The 18861-nt window shown below is 41.2% G+C and overlaps 1 protein-coding gene across 8 annotated transcripts in view; it reads right to left on the bottom strand.

Moving 5' to 3' along the window:
* LOC122972572 (partitioning defective 3 homolog) overlaps positions 1 to 18861 on the bottom strand; it is a 356531-nt gene that overhangs the window by 152526 nt on the left and 185144 nt on the right. For 6 of the 8 annotated variants that reach the window (XM_044339771.1, XM_044339764.1, XM_044339768.1 and 3 more), the window contains exons 10-14: positions 18455 to 18642; positions 14186 to 14325; positions 13585 to 13713; positions 759 to 947; positions 73 to 243 (exon numbers count right to left, since the gene is read on the bottom strand). In XM_044339771.1, the coding sequence (XP_044195706.1) occupies positions 73 to 243; positions 759 to 947; positions 13585 to 13713; positions 14186 to 14325; positions 18455 to 18642 (817 nt within the window). The remainder of the gene's footprint in view (positions 1 to 72; positions 244 to 758; positions 948 to 13584; positions 13714 to 14185; positions 14326 to 18454; positions 18643 to 18861) is intronic. The other 2 variants (XM_044339766.1, XM_044339769.1) reach the window with 1 other exon arrangement.

Genomic DNA, 18861 nt, shown 5'->3' with positions numbered 1-18861 from the left:
TAAATCTGACTCCTTTTGATGCCAATTAGTCTCTGGCACATCAGTGTGAGTCCTCCCTGACTGTTGGGCTACCTCGTTGTTTTTGGTCAACCGTCGAGCCACGATGAGCTGGATCATCCCTCGCTTGTTGCCCTCTACTGACATGGATTTGCGCAGTGTTTCCATGGAGTCCTGGTTGGTCTTCCCTAGCAACGACTCCCCGTTGACTGCGATGAGTTGGTCGTTGACATGCAGACGCCCATCCTGCAGACGAATACCATCATGGGAAAGTATTTAGATCTGGCTCATAAAATACTTCAAATCCTCATACAACTTAGAGGAGACAGACTTCTGGGATCATATGGACCCTTGCTCCCAGAAAATCCCAATAAATACTGGGAGAAAGCCCATAATCTTGTTTCTCTATTCATAATAATGAATTAATGATAGTGTAATTCTTCTGTTGTGCAAAACCACTGGCATTTATGAAGACTTAAATTCAACACATTTTTTTTTTTTTACAAAGGGATAATAAAATATTACAGAACGTTGTTGCCCTGAGGAAAAATATTGCAGCATGGTAGTCATGCCTCTTAAACAGCATTAACATCATGTAAACACTTCAAAATCACCATGACAATGACTGAATCCAATATTTCAGTGGTGCACCAGCTTTGCAGCATCTTTGCATTACCTGTAGATAATTGAATTGCAACAAAACGATCATTTAAATCAATCAAGGTAATGGTCAGGGGGTAAAGGGGGAAGTAGTTACTTGCCTTGCTAGCAGCACCTCCATTGATGATGGATTTGACAAAGATGCCCAAGTCAGCGTGGTTCTCCTTGTCCCTATTACCCTTGACGCTGACCCCCAGGCCTGCTGAGCCTGACTCATTCAGTGGGATCTCAAAGGTCATGAACTCTCGTGTACCATCAGGGGTTAACACCATGTCATCTTCGTCTGGCTGCTGTGAGTAATAAAGAAAAAGGGAGAGATGTCTGATTGAGATGTTACATATTTTATTTAACTGTTTCAAGCACTTACTGGTCTGTCGCTGGTATGAAATAAAAGTTTCACAGCTCTGAGTCTTCTAAATTTTGACGACCCAATTTACCAATCAAAGTTTGCAAACTCTTGTGGAGCTTTTCTACAGTGTCATTGTTGCAAAGATACTGTATGTGCAGCCTCTAACTTTACCTTTGGTGAAAAGACAGAAAAACAAAGAGAACAAAAACAGATCACAGAGAACAGCAGAAAAAAACTAAAAGAAGAACAGGCATGAATGACAAGAAAATGGAAAACAGGCGGGAGACAAGATAAAGAGGGGTAAGATGAGGGGAGCGGGAGAAGAAAGCGAATGGATGGCAAGCATGTCACATATCTTGGGGCTGTCATCGTCAATTGGCCGTACTGTCTAGCCGAGCACTGCAAATTCTTTTCCACCCTCGTGAGCTTGGTGTAGGAACAGCGGGGACAGCGGAGAACTTTTGAAAACGCCAGGTAGTAATTTGATGTTCAAAAAAGTTGTTTCCTTTGAACAACATCCTTTTGAAGGATAATTTGTGACACGTTAAGAACTGGACCCTCCTTCCCCTTGCAAACCAATGGGCCCTTTGTTGAAAATGACCAGAGAAGTGTTTTGTTGCAGGGCTGGTTTGGCAGATTCTCATGCATTGGTACACAAAAAATGGTTCATTTCAGCTGCCAGAGAGATGTGAGAGAGGACTATTGAGTGTCTAACACCCAGCACGATCAATTCACCTGGAAAATGGTCCATAAAACAACCACACCAGTCTCTTTTCTAACAATTTCTACTGGTGTCTCACAAAGAGCATCTGTAAAAAATAACAAAAGAATATCGCATTTGTGTATTTTACTTCTCGCTCTTTGTCAAACAGAAAGGGGAAAAGAGGTGTGAGAGAAAGGTAATGGTGTAGAGAAAACACCAGAGGCATCGAAAAGCTGACAACTTCTTTCTTAGGTTCAATGCGACAAAACCTGGTTAAGATTTAACAATGTTTTAAAATAATTTCCATTTTGTGGTTCAGTGCCTACCTGTGCCTGAACACCAACATATTGCAGTTGAGTAAATGTACTGAAACCAATTGCTTTGACGTCAGTCCACAGCTGTTCTTTCAGAACAGTTTGATAATCAAGAAAAATAAGACATGATACATACATACAGCAATGTAGTCCTGTGCTACTGGCCGTGCTAATAGCCATTCCAGTTTTTGAGGTTTAGATGCCTTGCTTAAGGTGCCTCAGCAGCAACAACTGAGTGTGTTTCCTGTTCTCACACACACACACATGTTTATTGTCAGGAGATAAGAACTGACGACTGTCCGATCACGAGCACGCTCCACAGGAAGCCTGAGAGCAGTGCTGTAATACTGTGATTGGCCAGATTGTACTGTATTTGTGTAGTTATTGCCATGGCAGCCAAATCCACATGAACAATACTGGCGGTGAGAGCAATCAACCCCAGAAACCCACCGCAAGACCTCTTTAAATAGACTCACATCAATACACACGCATGCACACACACACAGCCCTTAACAGCTGCTGGGATAAAGAGTGAAGCACAGGAAAGAGGGGAAAGATAGAGCATAAGGTGTGTTTTTTTTTTTTTTCGGAGGCTGAGGAGTTATTAGGATGCAGCGGTGCGTTCAGGTGGAGGCTCTTTTCAACACCCTCTGACTGAGCCCCTATTCTCCAGACGGCCCTCCTATCTGCCCCCTTTTCTTTCTTTCTCTGTTATTTTCTTCTCTTGCTTTCAAAATGGCACTACACCTGTCTGTACAACTTGCCAACTGGGCTTTGTCCGTGACTGGACCCTTAGTAAATTCAGACAACTGGAATCCATTTAAGGGAGCTGCATTTCAACACCTCCAGTTCTATTACAGAAATCACCGGCTCTTGTCGGGAAATGACCCTTTGATTGCCCTCAGACAGCTGAACAAAGCGGACAGAAGACTATTGAAAAACAATTTGATACCCAGTGCAGCGGTAAATATAATGCATTAACACTGTTTTACTTCCCATTCTTGTCTGGAGCTTATAAAGACATCATGTCAGAAATTCTGTAAGTGTTGACACCTGTTATACTGGAATAACCTTAACTCAAGTCAGTGTGTTGTGATCAGTTGGTTACCAATGCAGGCCCATAGCAACGCAGCACAAACGTACAATTTCCACTCTGAAAAGAAAACTTATGGATGAATAGCCTTGTGCGTCATTGGCAGGGTCAGTCTCTATCTCTAATGAAGATGTTTTTTATCAAAATAAAATAAATAAATATTGGCTATGAGTTATGTCCCTGGAGAGGCTTTTAGCCCAGCAGTTGAAGATAGTAATACACTGGATGAAAAAATTACTTTGGATGGACCCTATCTGAGTGTGTGTGAGTGCGTGTGAGTGTGTGTGTACGCTCTCTTCCAAAATGATGACAGAATAACCACCCACTCAGAGCTGTGTTCCGGGAATAGCGGGCCGAGGCAGAGAATGAGAGAGCAGTGTAACATTTTCATCAGACAGGAACAAGCGCCGCTAGCCAAGAATGAGTTTGTCAGGCTGCTTGACAGGCCTCGTTGCACCGATTCAGCTCGGGCAGAGCCGGATTCAACTACCTCTGAACAGGAGAAAAAAGAAAGTCAGCTCATTGTTCCAAGCTCAGCCCCGTGTGTGCACCTGGGACAGAGAGCGCAAAAGTACTGATAATAGATGAACTTGTGTAAAAAGAGTGGAAACACCAGGAAATATGTAAAATATGTCTGTTGTCAGCTTAAGTCCCAAACTGGAACCTGCTACATCTTGGGAGTCACGTTTTCTCAAATCCAATTCTTTTCACAGGCACAGTCACTTCCTTGAAACCTTCTGCTAACATGGAGTGACAAAACAGAATTGTCTCCTGAACAATGAGGAGAAGATTCTCTCCAGTGAAAGCTGTACTCACTAATGATGTCTGAACGTCTCCAACACTGAGTTCCACTTGGAACGTTTTGGCAGCGCAGCACTTAGCTGTAGCATGGATGTATGCGAGTTGGTTTAGCAAAGGTAGCCTGGTTACCTTGTAGTGTCGCTGCCGTCAGAATGACAAAAAAGGAACCCATAGCACTGACCGACTGCAACGCTATTATAAAAATATGCTCCGTTGTCTCTGTAGTGAAACGATACCGCATCTCTTTTCACTCCGCCTTTCAGTGAAGCTGTTCAGAACAAAGATAAACATATTTGATTTCTGACATGGTCAGACAGCACGTCATAAGAACCAGTTCTGAGAGAGAAAAATGTAGTTTAAAAAGTATTGCAGTAAAAGTAGTGGTTTGGTCCTCCTGACTGATATATTATTATATATGACATCATTAGATTATTAATACTGAAGAATCAGTGTTAGAGCAGCATGTTACTGTTGTAGCTGCTGAAGGTATAGCTAGTTTCAACTACTTTATATACAGTTAGACCGTAAATCAGCATGTAACAGCTGTCAGCTGGTGTCCTGACACCATGCAAGAAACAGAAAGCTTGTTTTCCTTTTCCACTGCGGCACAACTAAACTGTTTCAGTAATACATTACTCTAATACATTTTTCAAAATGAAAGACTAAAATGTTATTTTCCACCTTTTTTTTCTGCTGTACTGAAATCATACCAAACCATGACCCCAAAACCAAGGTACATAATGAACCATGAATTCAGTGTACTTTTACACCCCTAGTCAGGAGGCAAGAAAGTTTTATCCAAGACTCACTCATTTTACTTTCATCTAAATGGTCGTGTACACATGATCCTTAGAAATGAACTCTTTATGCATCTGGAAGATGAAATCAAGCACATGATCACTGGAGTTGCATGTCAACATGTGACATAAAGCCAGCAGCGAACTGAATTTGGAACTGATCTACCCCCTTTTAGATACAGTTTTTAATTATCAAGGTATTGCATAATTTGCTGTTCACATACTCTTGTAGACAACCACAACACATGTCTACATGTTTGCACTGTTAAAATTGTGTTTATAAGTGCCCTTACACTGCAACAAAGCCAAAAATTGTCCACACACCATCTTGTTTTTGCAAATAACCTAAGTGTAGACTGTCTACAGGCTTAAAATTGTTGTTATGCCCAAATTAAAATTGTATTACAGTATGTAGTTCCCTCATTGAAAAGAAGAGGTCTGCAGAGTCTGTAGTTCATTCAGCATCACATGACTCAAGTCACCCAAGTGCTTTCAAGACTCAGTGCTGTGTTCAGGTACTGATCATCAAGGTCAAACTTAACACTAAACCAATTTTAAGTGGAGTGGCTGTAATATCATTATCATTTTCCCACTAGCTCAAGTGACTATAGCCACTCCAAGAAGCCCCTGTCTTCTTCTTTTTGCTCTCTCTAGTTCCGCCATGCCGTCACAGTCCATTATACGATTAAGTCCTTTATTAATTAACACTGTGATGGGGAAGCACTCATTCATTATGGTCTATTGTCCTGGCAGGGGAGGGCGATGGAGGTGGCATGTGAGCAGAGACACAACCAGGTGAACACAGGAGGGCAGACAGAAGAAAGTGTTGTTCATCAGTCTAGCAAAAGAGGTCCGCCTGCTTAATAGGCCTTTTTGTTTTGTTTCTACCTCGCTTAACTCGTCACATGCTAACAAGGAATGTGTGCTGTACGGTTGCAAGTGTGTGTCAGAGAAACAGAGAAACAGCAAAAGCAAGAGAGAGATGCAGGAGAGAAAAGAGAGAGAGAGAGAGAGAGAGAAATAGAGAGTGCAAATGAATCACAATTACTTCTATTCACATATAAGTCTGAGTTCTCCGCACATCACTGCCTAAAACAATTAACACTGCTGGAAACTTCTCTGCACACTTGGCCCAATTTGGCAACATAAAGGTCATTGGAAATGAATTTAACAGGGCTAAAAGAAATCAGCCATGGGTGTAATTGCAAAAGTGGCACACGTGTGATAAGTATTGTAACACAAATTTCTATTGGCGGTGTTTCTCCTCACAACATTTTGTGACAAAGGGGACGAATATTAAATACCACTAAGCCTAACAAACAAATCCAGCCTTTTTCAGGTACAATAAAGGGTTGAGAGGCGAGCTGTTACACAACACTGAAGGGCATGAAGTGCACAGCTGGCAGTGGCAGGTTTGTGAGCTAACATTACATGTTGTTCACTGGGCTACCCAGTAGATTTTGACTCAGCACTGACAAACTGGGACTGTTACCCTTTGGGGATTATCCAATGAGGAAGCTCATTTTGCTCATTAGCAGAACAAAGCCTGGTTCTATGAGGGCATCAGAAGCCAGATCTATCTACATCACTGCAAATGCATTATGGCTACTGGCTATGAATGAAGAGTGGATCTCACTGTGAGCAACCAAAAACAGATTCATAAATAGGGATGACTTGACACTAGATGTTTCTGTAGGCGGTTCAAGAAGCGATTACATCTAATTAAAGAGAAGATAAAAAAAAAAAAAAGGTGACTTTCTGAGTGTACTTGGCAACTGGAAATGTTTGCAAAGGCATTTCAGTGAAACCAAAGTATAGACGCACATCATGAAGCAGATGCCTCTCATTTCAAGCTAATGGTGGATAAAAAGCGATTTGCTATGTCCAACTGCACATACACACTTCCACCCATTATGTGTTCTGGAAACAGACGCTGAATCCCCTTCGGGAGAGTAACCGTGTCGCCATAAGTGGCCTTTAACTACCTTGTTTATCGGCATAGCACAATGCTGCGGAGCACCCTCCCGTTCTCTGCACTGACAGCAAGCATAATTATGGGAACAGCTGCTGAAAAGTGCTAAATGAAAACAGGTGGCATCGACGTGACACGCTCGAAATCGTTAACCAGGCTGGCATTGTCTTCAACCGCGCTTGGCAGCATTAGCTTTAATTACGACAGAGCATGTTTCTGAGCTCTGCACTTTGATCACAAAACATTTCTATAGGAGCCAAATTAATAATGCAGGAAAAACTCATCAGCCGTCTTGAAATAGAAGGCTGAAGTAATAAACAAGAGAAAAGCAAGCAGATAGGAGAAGAGAATAGAAGGAGGAAGGTGCAATGGGAGGGTTTTTCTGCTAAACATCAGGGAGTGAGAGCAAAGTATCAATTTTTATGAAACTTACAGCAGACAATCTGGATAAAGTGTCTCCAAAAGGAAGATGCTTTCTGGAGAGGGAGAAGAGGTTTTTGGTACCATGGTAACACATCAGAGCCCTTACCTACTAAATCACCATGCCCTGTCATTTCAGAGACATTTTTAGGCATAAAGTGGAAGAGAGAGTGACCTCTAAGATGCATCTGCTGCTGCCAAACTGTTCTGAAGAGCTCTGTAAAGTCATAGATGCTCTCTCCGATTGCAGGTTGCCAAACCGCTCTACACTGCTCCTTCCAAAAGCCTTCAGAGCAACTCCTGTAATTTGACTTCACCTGAGTTCCAACTAGAACAAATTTACAGAGTAAGGGTCAGCTATTTCTAAACATTTGTAATGGTAGAGCAATTTGCTGATTACAGCCAATTATATTCTAACAGCTGGTGTGTTTTTAAGTTATATCATAGAGTGCATTTGGGAATTCATTATTGTAGAAGTGTGAAGACAGGCAAGAAGGTTATAGCACCTTGAATTATCAGCTTCACCAGTGAGAAATGACTCATCTCCTCGAGTCGTTTGCCAAGTTTTGCTAAGGTAAAATTTCTGGCTCAGTAACCTGCTGTAATATAAATACACTGCTTAAAAGACAGACAAGAAAGATTCTGTCTTCAGCACTTTATTAGCAAAAAGTTGCAACAAATTACATCATCCCTACAGTGAGGTGAATAAGCATTACTCTAAGAGACATCTAATTATATTAACACCAAAGGTGTCATTTTTTGGCATGGCTATACTGCATAGCTTCAAGACAGTACTGTTTATTGCCACTTCTGTGTAATACCTAAAAAGGTTTATCATCATCTGAATTCTGCACAGTTAAAGCATTGAAAAGGCTAATGATTCTGCTTGAGTTTGCAAGTGGATTGAGTGAAAAGAGATGTAAGTCAAGGCACAGATGAAAGTTGGATCAAAGATCTTAGTAGAAAACTGCTTATGTATCCAAGATACATCCATTATCAGATACTCTTTATAGTATTACATATCAAAGCTTCTGTTCTCAGCTACTTTTTCAAAATCTGAACTAAACATTGGGAAATAAATGAAACAAAAAAGCGTGAACTTGGCTTTAACTCAACAGATCTGTGTATCATTTAGTTGCCTCCAAAGACAGGGGATCGTGTTTTGTTTGCCTTGTATCAATTCATTTCTCCCTCTACCGACTCGGTAAATGGATCTCAGCAGCAAAGAAATCAATACAACTTCATAAGTCTGTTCTTGTCTTCCAACAACTCTAATATGGGCACGTCATGAGTGGTAACCTTGCCGTGCTGCGTGCACTACAACAAAGGATAGCTGTGTAACATTGAGACCAAAGATTAAGAAAAATGAACAGCGGTATCATCTGCTATGAATAACTGTGCAAGGCAACGCAACACTGATGATTGTTTGAATCCAATTCAAAGAACCTGGTGCTTATATTTCTACTGTATATAACTATTTGAGGGACTTATATAAATAGGATTATTTTAGCTAACACAATATTAAAATGAAGTAGTTCTGAATGCCTCAATTACAGTCCATTGGTAAAAAAAAAAAAAAAAAAACATATCAGGGAGGATTTTAAACCAGGCCACCGGGGTTGGCACTTATGAAACAGGCCATTAGTCTGCTATAATTGTCAGCAATACTGTCACGCATTTGTCTACTGCGTCCCCAGCATTCGCACAAGCCATAAATTTGGCTGTCACATCAATCAGAGGCCGGAATTAATTGTGCAATTAAGATTCTCATTGCTTGGCAGATATAGCTACTAATGGATCAGTGACAAGTGTGATATGATCATAAAAAGGGGATTTTAATGTACTGTTTAATTGCTCTTATGTGGTCCACAGTGTTACAACAGAGGGTCCTCAAGCCCATTTGTTCTCCACAGTCCATAGTCCTATTGGAAGTAAAAAAAAATACTGTTCACGTAGGTCATAGAATGATGTAAGGGCAAGTACGAACGACGTTATTATGGCACTTGAGCATATGGAACACATGTGACTAATCAAGCCCATATTGTGTATCAGGTTTTTACATGGAGTGGTTTAGCATTAGTGGTGTTGTTAAAAATATGTTTAGGGCATGACTGAGTGTACGTATACTGTGTGTGTGTGTGTGTAAGACATGGAGTTGAGATCACAGCAGTCATGCTGACACAGCAGCAATACCAAGACTAATTCACTTATACTGTAGCAAGGGGTTTAGAACGAATTAAAATGATTTGTCATCAGTGGGGACATGGCAGGCCTGTACTATATTTCCCCCATCTCATTGTTTATGTAATAATAAACTGGTAGTAACAGATCATATTTTTCTACCTTTGTTTTGCTGTGTCTGCTCTGGATGTCAGGTGAATAATCACCACTGGCAGCAGGGTGTGGATGGACATCTTTTCGAGAAGGCAGGAGTAGTTCCTCATTTTTGACTGTTGCCATTGCTTGTTGCACAGTGAAGCATTACATTAGACTCGGTTATTACAGGGAAATAAAGTGCTAGAAAAACAATCTCCACTCCACGAAACTGGGCGATGTGGACTGAAGACGTAGCGTTGCTTGCAGCTGTAAGCACAGACAGCGCTGTACGCTGGGAGGAGATAAATGCCTACAATAAATAACATCCACTGGCTATGCGTGGGAAGAGTGCAGTGTATATGTGTGTGTTCAAATGCAATTAAATGTGCCTTTCTTGTTTCTATGTGGTTGTGTGTGCAGTTGTTTGTGTGTGAGAGAGTTGTTTTGTAATGTACCTTTATTGTCCTGCGGTGCTGTGGTCAGTGTTACCAGGCAGGTAAATGCATCTGAGGTCATGAATAATGGTTGGTCTCAGACTAAGTGACGGAGGGGAGAGCTAAGTCCTAATAAAACACAATTTGCTTTGAATATCACTGCTACTAACTCCAATCCGTCAATATATCTGTTATTTTCACAGTAATTACTTTTAGATTGCTACCACAGTTTCATAACACATTTTCATATATATTTTTCTTTTCTCTCCACATTTATCTCTCTTACCCTGTACCTCAGTCCATAGAGCATTCATATTTCATTCATTCAAGTTATCTAAAGACCACAAAGCACTAAGTTCCTGTATGTATTGAGGGTTTTTATCGAGGTACGTCTGTTTCTCTCTTTGTTTCTACCTACTCAAGCTGTATCAGCCCCTTCTGATGATACAAGTCTTCATGAATTAACCTCCAAATCTGTAGGGGGCAGCAATTCATCTGTTAGTCTGTTGTAATCCTGCCTAGAATTCACTGATTCAAACTCCCAGAGCTGTCAAGTGGAAAAACAGCATAAAGTGACTTGCTCACATCACCTACTGATCAGAACCTCCAACTGCGTCTTCAGCATTCGATTTGAGCATTAAGAGAGATTACTGTATGTCTCTGCTTGTCTCTCTCTTCTTCTTTTAATGAACATGTATAACCTGAAGGTCACAGGTTTTATCCGAGAGAACCAAACACAAGCCTGTGTCTCTACTAGGAATATTATAAAATACTGTATTATGCATGTGTAGGTTTAAGAGAGAAGAAAAAAGTATCCAAAGGCATGCTTATTAGTGATGAATCCAGAGTTAGGTAAAGGTTAAAGCTGCGCTATTTCTCTGGTAGAACATACTGTATCTGTCTGAAAACGTCTATTGATATCCTTGGAGAAGACAGAGAGATAACCACAAAGAGAAAGGGAATCACGAGGCAACGCCCCACTCTGCTCTTTTGCCATTTAACCTTATCTCTTCCCAGTGAGTACATATTTATTGAAAGCTATTGAGAGCTACTGCTATTGCTACTGAAAGCATGTCAAAATACACCCCGACCGTGGTAATTAAAGACGCAACACAAACATGCTGGGAGGATAAATTAATTCCTCTGGGGCGCCTGGAGTACGCCTGGCATACAATAACACATCTAAACAAAGGGAGACGTGGAGGGATTTTCGGCGCTGACATTAAACATCAGCAGGCAAATGTCAACTAGACAAAAAAACAGCTCCTTTCTATTTTCATCTATATGGCTAGATCTCCTGCCAGTGTGAGAGTGTGTGTGTGTGTGTGTATGTGTGTCTATGTGTGTGTAAGGCTATACTTATTTGACAGATGCCTGCAGTTCTCTGGCATGTCACTCACGCTACAATTTAAAACATCATCGCATTGTCATTGAGGGAATTACATGAATGACAGCACGTAAACGCTCGTCCTTATATGTGATTGTGTATGTGTGTCCTAGCACTACAGTGTGTAGTGCATATGCACGCACACACACACACACTCACTCACCCTTCCAGAGTCTGTGACAGAGGAGGCAATTACCAACCATGCTTTTCCACCATGCTTTATTTGCAATAACTGTCACCGGCGGAGCTTTGGCCTCCTTATCTGATTTTTATGAACATACTTGTAGGGATTATTGAGATTTGTGAAAGCACTGCTGGGAAATGCGAAAGTGTGTGACAGAAAGAGAAAAAAAAAGAAACAGCGAGAGAGAAAGAAAATGCTAATCTGCCAAGGAAAGTGATGAAATATTAACTAGCAGTCTCTCACAGCATGTGGAAGTTGGTCAAGAGAGAGCGAAAGAAAAAAAAAACAAAAACAGAGAGAAAGATTATTAGACAGTGTTTCCATGATGGGCTTTTTCTAATCACGTCATGCCTGAGGAGCTAAGAGAGCGTAGCCATCAAACTCTCACAGCACCACTCATGAGTCGACAGGCCGGGGGCAGCCGTGCATTTTTTAACACGCCACACCCCCTCGCGGCATCTTTCAACTGCTGTCAAGGCTGCTGAGCAGAGGCGAGAATCAGTTTACTGCATCACCCAGTAAGAGTTTTGGAGAGAGCTTTGTCTGTAGTGGTTAAAGAGCATGCTGAGTAACCTGAAGGTCACCGGTTTGATGGCAGAAGCATGCAATGAGATGAACTACAGCCACATTGTGCTATCTTTGGGCAAGAAAACACACTTTTAACATTAATGACACATTCTAAGATTGTGATACTTTCCCGAATTTAAGTCTAGGCTTTGCTGGAAGTCCTTAAACACAAGTAAGGATGAAAAGTGATCCCGTTTGCCATTTTATGAATGTGAAAATTAAAGTAAAGCTGTAGATGATTAAAATGTGGCTAGGTCTGGCGTTTCTAACTGGGGAAACAGCACATTAACAGAGTAAAATGTGTCTCAGAGGGCCATTACTCTACAGGTTGAACAGCTCCTATGGCGGGGTTAACAGCTCGGGTGCCAGGCTGAGTATTATGGGTAGGAGTGAGGTTGGCATCAGGGGCCTCTGGTCTGCCAAGGTGGTGTGACGCCCGAGCCTGCTGTCAGAGCCGCTAAGCGCAGGCTGGACGAGGGCAGTAGCCTCACCATCTGTTGTGCGACAGCCAAAGTCACCCTGTACGTAGGCTGTGTGGCTGAGTGGGAGTGTGTGTGCGAATTCAGAGTGTGTCTGAATATGTCCGAAGCTGATTCTTTGCCTGCTCATACAGTACACATCACTTGCGTGTGCTTGTACTGCTCAATTTATGTGTATGTGTGTGAGTTGGTGCCAGTGGGTATGTGTCTGCACGTGCTCCTTTTTTGTGTTTCTGATCATCAGTGGGTGTGTATCTGTGTGTGTGACAGTGCACATCTGCACACAGAGAGAGTGTGTGTGTGTGCACTTATGCCAGTGGCTGTATCTGTATCTATGTACACATTCCTCAAAATTAACTATGTTTATTTATAAGTGTGTGTATATATGTGAAGATATGTGGGGTTGGTTGTGTACCTCGACCTGCCTACCACTTCAAGGACTGTGTGTGTGATTCTCAGCTCTAATCTTGTTGGGGTTGAGGTGGGTGTGGCTGGTGAAGAATGAAGTTCCTAAATTCTAAATTCAGTTCAGCAAATATTTAGATGCATCAAAGCCACTGTTAAAACTTTCAGGTGGATCTAAAACTGGATATGCTTAAAATGTATCTTGAGGACATTTAAGCTAGAAAGAAGAGCACAAAAATGTAAGATTTTCAGTGCAGAGAGCATAATGGAAAGCTAGACAGAGGAGTTGATGCGGTGAAGGTGCAGTTAAAAGCACATCAGTTCAGCCACCGTGACAAATCCATATACCAGCTGTACTGACTCTTACACATTTAGTGACCTTTATCATATTCCTGAAGTGAATTCGGTGAGTCAGGGATGTGCTGGATCAAACTGACTATGAGAGATTGTTTAATTTACAGTGAATAGTAATTATAATAAGTAAATAAATATATAAAGTTTTCCCAATGTAATTTCAAAGCATTTAGAGTTTAGAAAGGGAGAGTATTAGGTAAAATTATTTTCTAGTACCATTTACACACTTGTTAAGAAATAGACAAATTACAATGTGTTTCAGTTAACTGTTCAGGAGATATTCTTGTCTCTGGGCGGGAAAGCAGTAGTGGAAACGTTAGGTTATAAGGAAAGGAGATGGGTGGGTACTGACCACTTCTCGAGGCAACAGGGAGTCCTCTTGGCGAATCACCGACAGATTCACAGTTCCACCCATGGGAGTGGCTCGGAGCAGAGCTACCACCTCTTCCTGGGTCTTACCATTCAGGTCCACTCCACTGACCTGCATCACACACACACACATAAATACTAACAAATGTATACACAGACACACTGATACACACACACACACTTAGAACTAATATCCAAGAGCTCTTCAACTTTAACGAGGGGGAGTCTATGGCCTCCACATAACCTTTAAGCAGATTACTCTCAGAGCCAGTTGGAGCTGGAATTAAATATGGGTTATTTCCCCTTACAGTGAGCACTAGTTGATTTTCATGTCAGTCTGACTGAAGTATAATCAAAATATTGTTCCATCTAACCACTTTTCCTCCGCAATTCAAAGCTGGAGCTGAATTGTTATAGCCGTAGGGAAGGCAGTGTCTTTGACTCATTTCACCAAAAGCTCTGTAAGACTGAATTTTGGAACAAAGCCATATCAGCAAGAGTAATTAGTCTCTGAAATAACGTACAATCTCACAGAACACACTTGCAGAACAATATATCATGGTTGAAGATTGTTAAAACCAGACCTCCAGAAGCCGGTCTCCAGCTTTCAATCGGCCATCTTGGATGGCAGCCCCTCGAGGGAGGATGTTTTTGACGTAAATAGGAGCACTGCCGCCAACAGGGACATCTCTGGAAGTGATGCTGAACCCAAGACCCTCTGGACCTAGGAAACATAGAACAAATGTAAATTGTTTGAGATATAACATGATATTCTACCAACTGCTGTTGATCACTTTTTCTCTTTCCTCCTCGCCACAAAGAGGGCAGAGGTTCACCTACACAACATCAATCCTGGAGATTTCAGTGTCTTTTGCTCAAGAACACTTCATTGGGTACATTTGCCAGAGAAGGAAGTAAATAACATGCAGGTGTTTATGTTTGGTAAAGTGTTCCAGCATGTTCATAGGAGTTCATAAATGTCAGGAACAAAAGAATTGTTCCTCTAGGTGAACATAGTGAAGTTATTTTCTTGCTTTCATTTCTAACAGACAGCAAATACTGTATGTACTACACAACAATGTGGCTCTGATAAGATCTGATCAGAAGTAATATTTTGCTTCTTGTTACAGTTATTGCTAATAAAAGGCATACAGGAAGCTGAAAATGTCTTACTGTGGTTCTAAGAAGCAGGCTAGACTCTTAGAAAGATCCTTTTCATTACATGCCGCTGTAACATGAGTAACCACTGCACAGGGATCAAATTATGGTTTCCAACCATGTTCTGAAACTCCTACAGTTAATACAAACATACTTACTTCCAACCTTTTTCATTGGTTTGCCATCAGGGTGTGTCTAACTCATGTCTTTTAGAAAGCAAAAATGAAACATATCCCAAACTCTAAATATAGTGTCAATGCTAGGAACCAAAATTGAGTGTTTATGATAAGTGCATGTGGACTGTAAAGCCACTCTCGCAAGTTATGGTCGGATTAAAGACCAGTTAGGGACCAGAATAAGCAGAGAGAAATGAATGATCATGGAATGGATCATGCAAAATGCATCAAAATTCTGTTCAACAGCCTCTTAAAATGAAGTGCACCACTCCTGAATTGCTAAAAACTCTGTTTTTCAAATCATTCTGCACATGTAAAATGTGCCAGATGTTTTGTCCAAAAGCCCTTCAGACTTTTTGGTACAATGGCAGGTCAGGAGGCAATGTTCAAATCATGTCTGGATCAAGGCAATCTGGAGAAAGCAGTGATCAGTACGTGTTCCTTAAAAGTTGCTTCCTACTGATGTATCCTTGAGTAAGAACTACATGCCTTTTTGAAGTGCAGTGAGTGATAAGGATAAATTCAACAGCTGAATCTGAGCTGAACACTTCAGGTACCAGCTGTGCAAAGCCATTTGCTTTAGGTTTTAAGATTGACCTTTAAGGTTCATCAAATGAATATGAATTGCTGGTCTGGAGGATATAGGCAAATACAATAACGGATAAATAAGAAGATCTCAGGCCTGACCTTTTCTGCTGACCAGACCTGAATTTGTCAAATAAAAGCAAGAAATGGCTTCAAATGTCAGCTAGGGAATGAGGTAAACCAAATAAATTGTGTTTGTCAGGTTATTCTTTGACAGAATATTTAAAAATTTAATAACCCCGCTGCATAACTAGATGAGTCATTAAGAACGGTGTTCAGAGAGATAGATTTCACCATGCATAATCTAGCCGTCGGCGTTTCTAGCAGTCAAGTGTGAAAGTTGCGTTCTGTGGTTTCAGTGGAGGCTTTTCTGATGGTAGCAACAGTGATCAGTATTCATGTCGAAGTAGCTGCTCATTTCACAGAGCTGTCAGCACCTCTGATGGTTCATCATGACCTAGTTTTCCCAGTATGTCTCTCTAGCAGTCTGTCGAACTGTCTGTCGTCTCGCTGACAGTGATTGCGTTGATGAACAAGAAACACAAAGAGGGAGAAGTGCGGATGGTAATTTCTCAAGGCTTCTGCACACAAACAAACATGCAGAAAGGTGATAAAGAGGTTGCTTATAAAGTCAAAAAGTTGAGCTGACTCAAGGATGATGACATTCTTTGATCTCTCCATCAATGCAGCATAATAACTAAGCAGACAGAAATAGCTGCCATCGTTTATGTTGAATGTTAAATCTGTAAAGTTCGGCATCATGAATATAAAACTTTTAATACAAGGAAATGTGCGCTGCCATGGCATCATTTCCCTGCAGTTGCTTTACTCAAAATGAGCACAAACTATAAAACCAGAGTTACAAAATAATGCATATTTAATTTCTAGCCAAATAGATGATGATGTGATTTTCAGCTTTCATAACAAAATTATGTTGATCATTACTCCATTAACCACTGATATCATACTTTACTTCTGTCCTACATTTCCTGATCTGGCTAAGCTTTATATCATGGTGCCCATTTCAAATCCTCTTCATCACGGTCTTTGTTCCAGCCATGCCCCTTCTCCACAGTGACACTCCTCCCATGACGGTCACTTTCTTCTCCCCTGGCCTGCACACAGTCTAATGGGCAGAATCAAACTCCTGCCCATTGTAAGATCCCATCATTAACGGTATCCAATCAGGCAATTAGGAGAATGCATCTCTAGTAGGCCTGCAGTAATTAACCACTGACGTCTTTATTTTGGGTAATAGAAGACCAGGATACAAGTAATTGTATCCCTTTCTGGATTAGTGGGAATCTAAGCCAATTAAACAGCAAACATGAGGAGAGGCTGAACACATTAGAATGACTTGATGGGGTGCATATGTCCTTTTCAACTGCACTATTTGATTAAGGCACTCTTGTTAATTTGCCATGCAAGATCTGTTCTTGCCACTTGGCACCTCAGAGCCACTTAGGCCAAATCATAACAATTACAACAAGTCAACAACAAAACTGCTGAAGCCTGTCTAAAAGTACATTAGTTGTGATAAAGTCTGATGGTAATCAAATGGAACTGTCAAAATGGATTTCAGAGGCACATTTCCCTCTACTCTGTTGCATTTTAGTCCTCAGTTCAATTCCCAATTCAACAACATTTGGACAATAATTAATCTCCATTTAGAGTTCACGAATGGCTTGACGTCTGCAAGTGATGCACATCCATTCCAGTGAGCCTCATTTAAATCATGAGCAATAATCATAGAAAACATTTCTGTCACTTGGGCAAGAGCATAGTTTGAGAATTATGAGTTGTGTGTTGGATTAGACCATGAAGCAATGTGGCTGGTGAAAATAAACTACTGGCATCAGTCTTTTGCTGGAACTCCACCAACATCTCCCTGGCTTGGTTTCACTAAAATGAGAGGCTTGTGTGCAGACAGAAGAGATGATCTTTATCACATTATGAACAAATAAATATAACTTGCGCTGCAGCACCACACTGTAGAAGAACTTTGAAATTCTGCTGGCTGCACTCAAGGACCTACGCCAAACATATTAGAGCAGCTTGTGACTGCGTTTCCCCAAAGCGCGTTGCATTTAGCTGGCGCTGCTGCACTATTCCCTGAAGCTCGCTGCTAAGGCTTCATTGCCAGCTTTCAACGAAACATCTGCTCCCTCCAACAGAAAAAAAAAAAGGAGTCGAGAGAAAGAGCAGGCAAGTCACCTCAGCGCTGGTTCATTTCACAACCAACTCATAGATTCATATAAAGATACCGAAGTGATGAAAATGAGATGGAGCCCAGCAGTTAAGATATACAGCTACTCCGGTATCAAAGATCTATCCAAGTCCATAAACAAAACAACCTGAGCTGGAAGCAGATTGATTGCTGAATCTGAATATTTCAACCACAGGACCACGGTGATGTAGCCTTAGTGCATCACAAACTCTGTTTTCAAAAAAAGGGCTGATGTGTGTTTGCTTTTGGCCTGCTCAGTTAAACAAAGCCCAGAGGCAAGATAGTGTTCAAGGGATGTTTGAATATTTCCTGAAAGAGTTTTCAAACATTGTCTTTTCTCCCTCAATCTTTTTTACTGTGAAGAACATAAATGCATACAGATGATCAGACTTCCCTTTGTCACCTTGGTCTCAATGAGGAGTAAAGGAGGTTAATTAAAGGACTAAGCCATTGTAAAAGTGCAGTTAAATGCCAGAATGCTGCTGGAATTGGCTTGTACCAGCTTGCAAAACACACTTTGACACTTTTATATCATCAGTTACAAAGAGCCTGCTGGTATAAATGGAAACCAGTGTAATCTGTCCATCCTGACTGTTTATTTTCTATTGCTGCCACCTGTTGAAGCTAACCACATCACTGATTTGATCATTATTCGCATGAAGATGCCTGGATGTTTTTACCATGGCTTCATGTGACCTGGTTCTTACCTTTCTTCAGCTGGATGTTGAATTTGCGGCCTTTTTTCTTTAGGTAGGAGCTGGTGGAGGGGTTTGCGCTCACCCTGCGCTGCAGGGAGGGGGAGGGGGCTGACGAGGTCCTGGAGACCATTGTGTGAGGTAACGTGGCGTACCGTCGGCTTGGCTCTGGGGTGCTTCCTGCCAGGGGGCCTTGATGGCTACAGGGGGATAAAAATCAAAGTTTGATTTGGGTTTTTTTGGGGGTTTTTTTTGTCTTTTTGCCTACCCAGATAGACAGCATTGTATTGTAATGTGTTAAATCCTATGACATTTAAAGCGTAGAGTTTTTATATTCTGTGTATTTAATGAACTAATCCAGCAGTAATTGAACATTTCACAGATGATGATGTGCATGAAAGACCCATTGCAACAAATAC

The sequence above is a fragment of the Thunnus albacares genome, chromosome 21 (assembly GCF_914725855.1).
Source record: "Thunnus albacares chromosome 21, fThuAlb1.1, whole genome shotgun sequence".
In the NCBI taxonomy this organism is placed as follows: domain Eukaryota; kingdom Metazoa; phylum Chordata; class Actinopteri; order Scombriformes; family Scombridae; genus Thunnus; species Thunnus albacares.
This window is presented reverse-complemented; position numbering and strand designations above follow the sequence as displayed.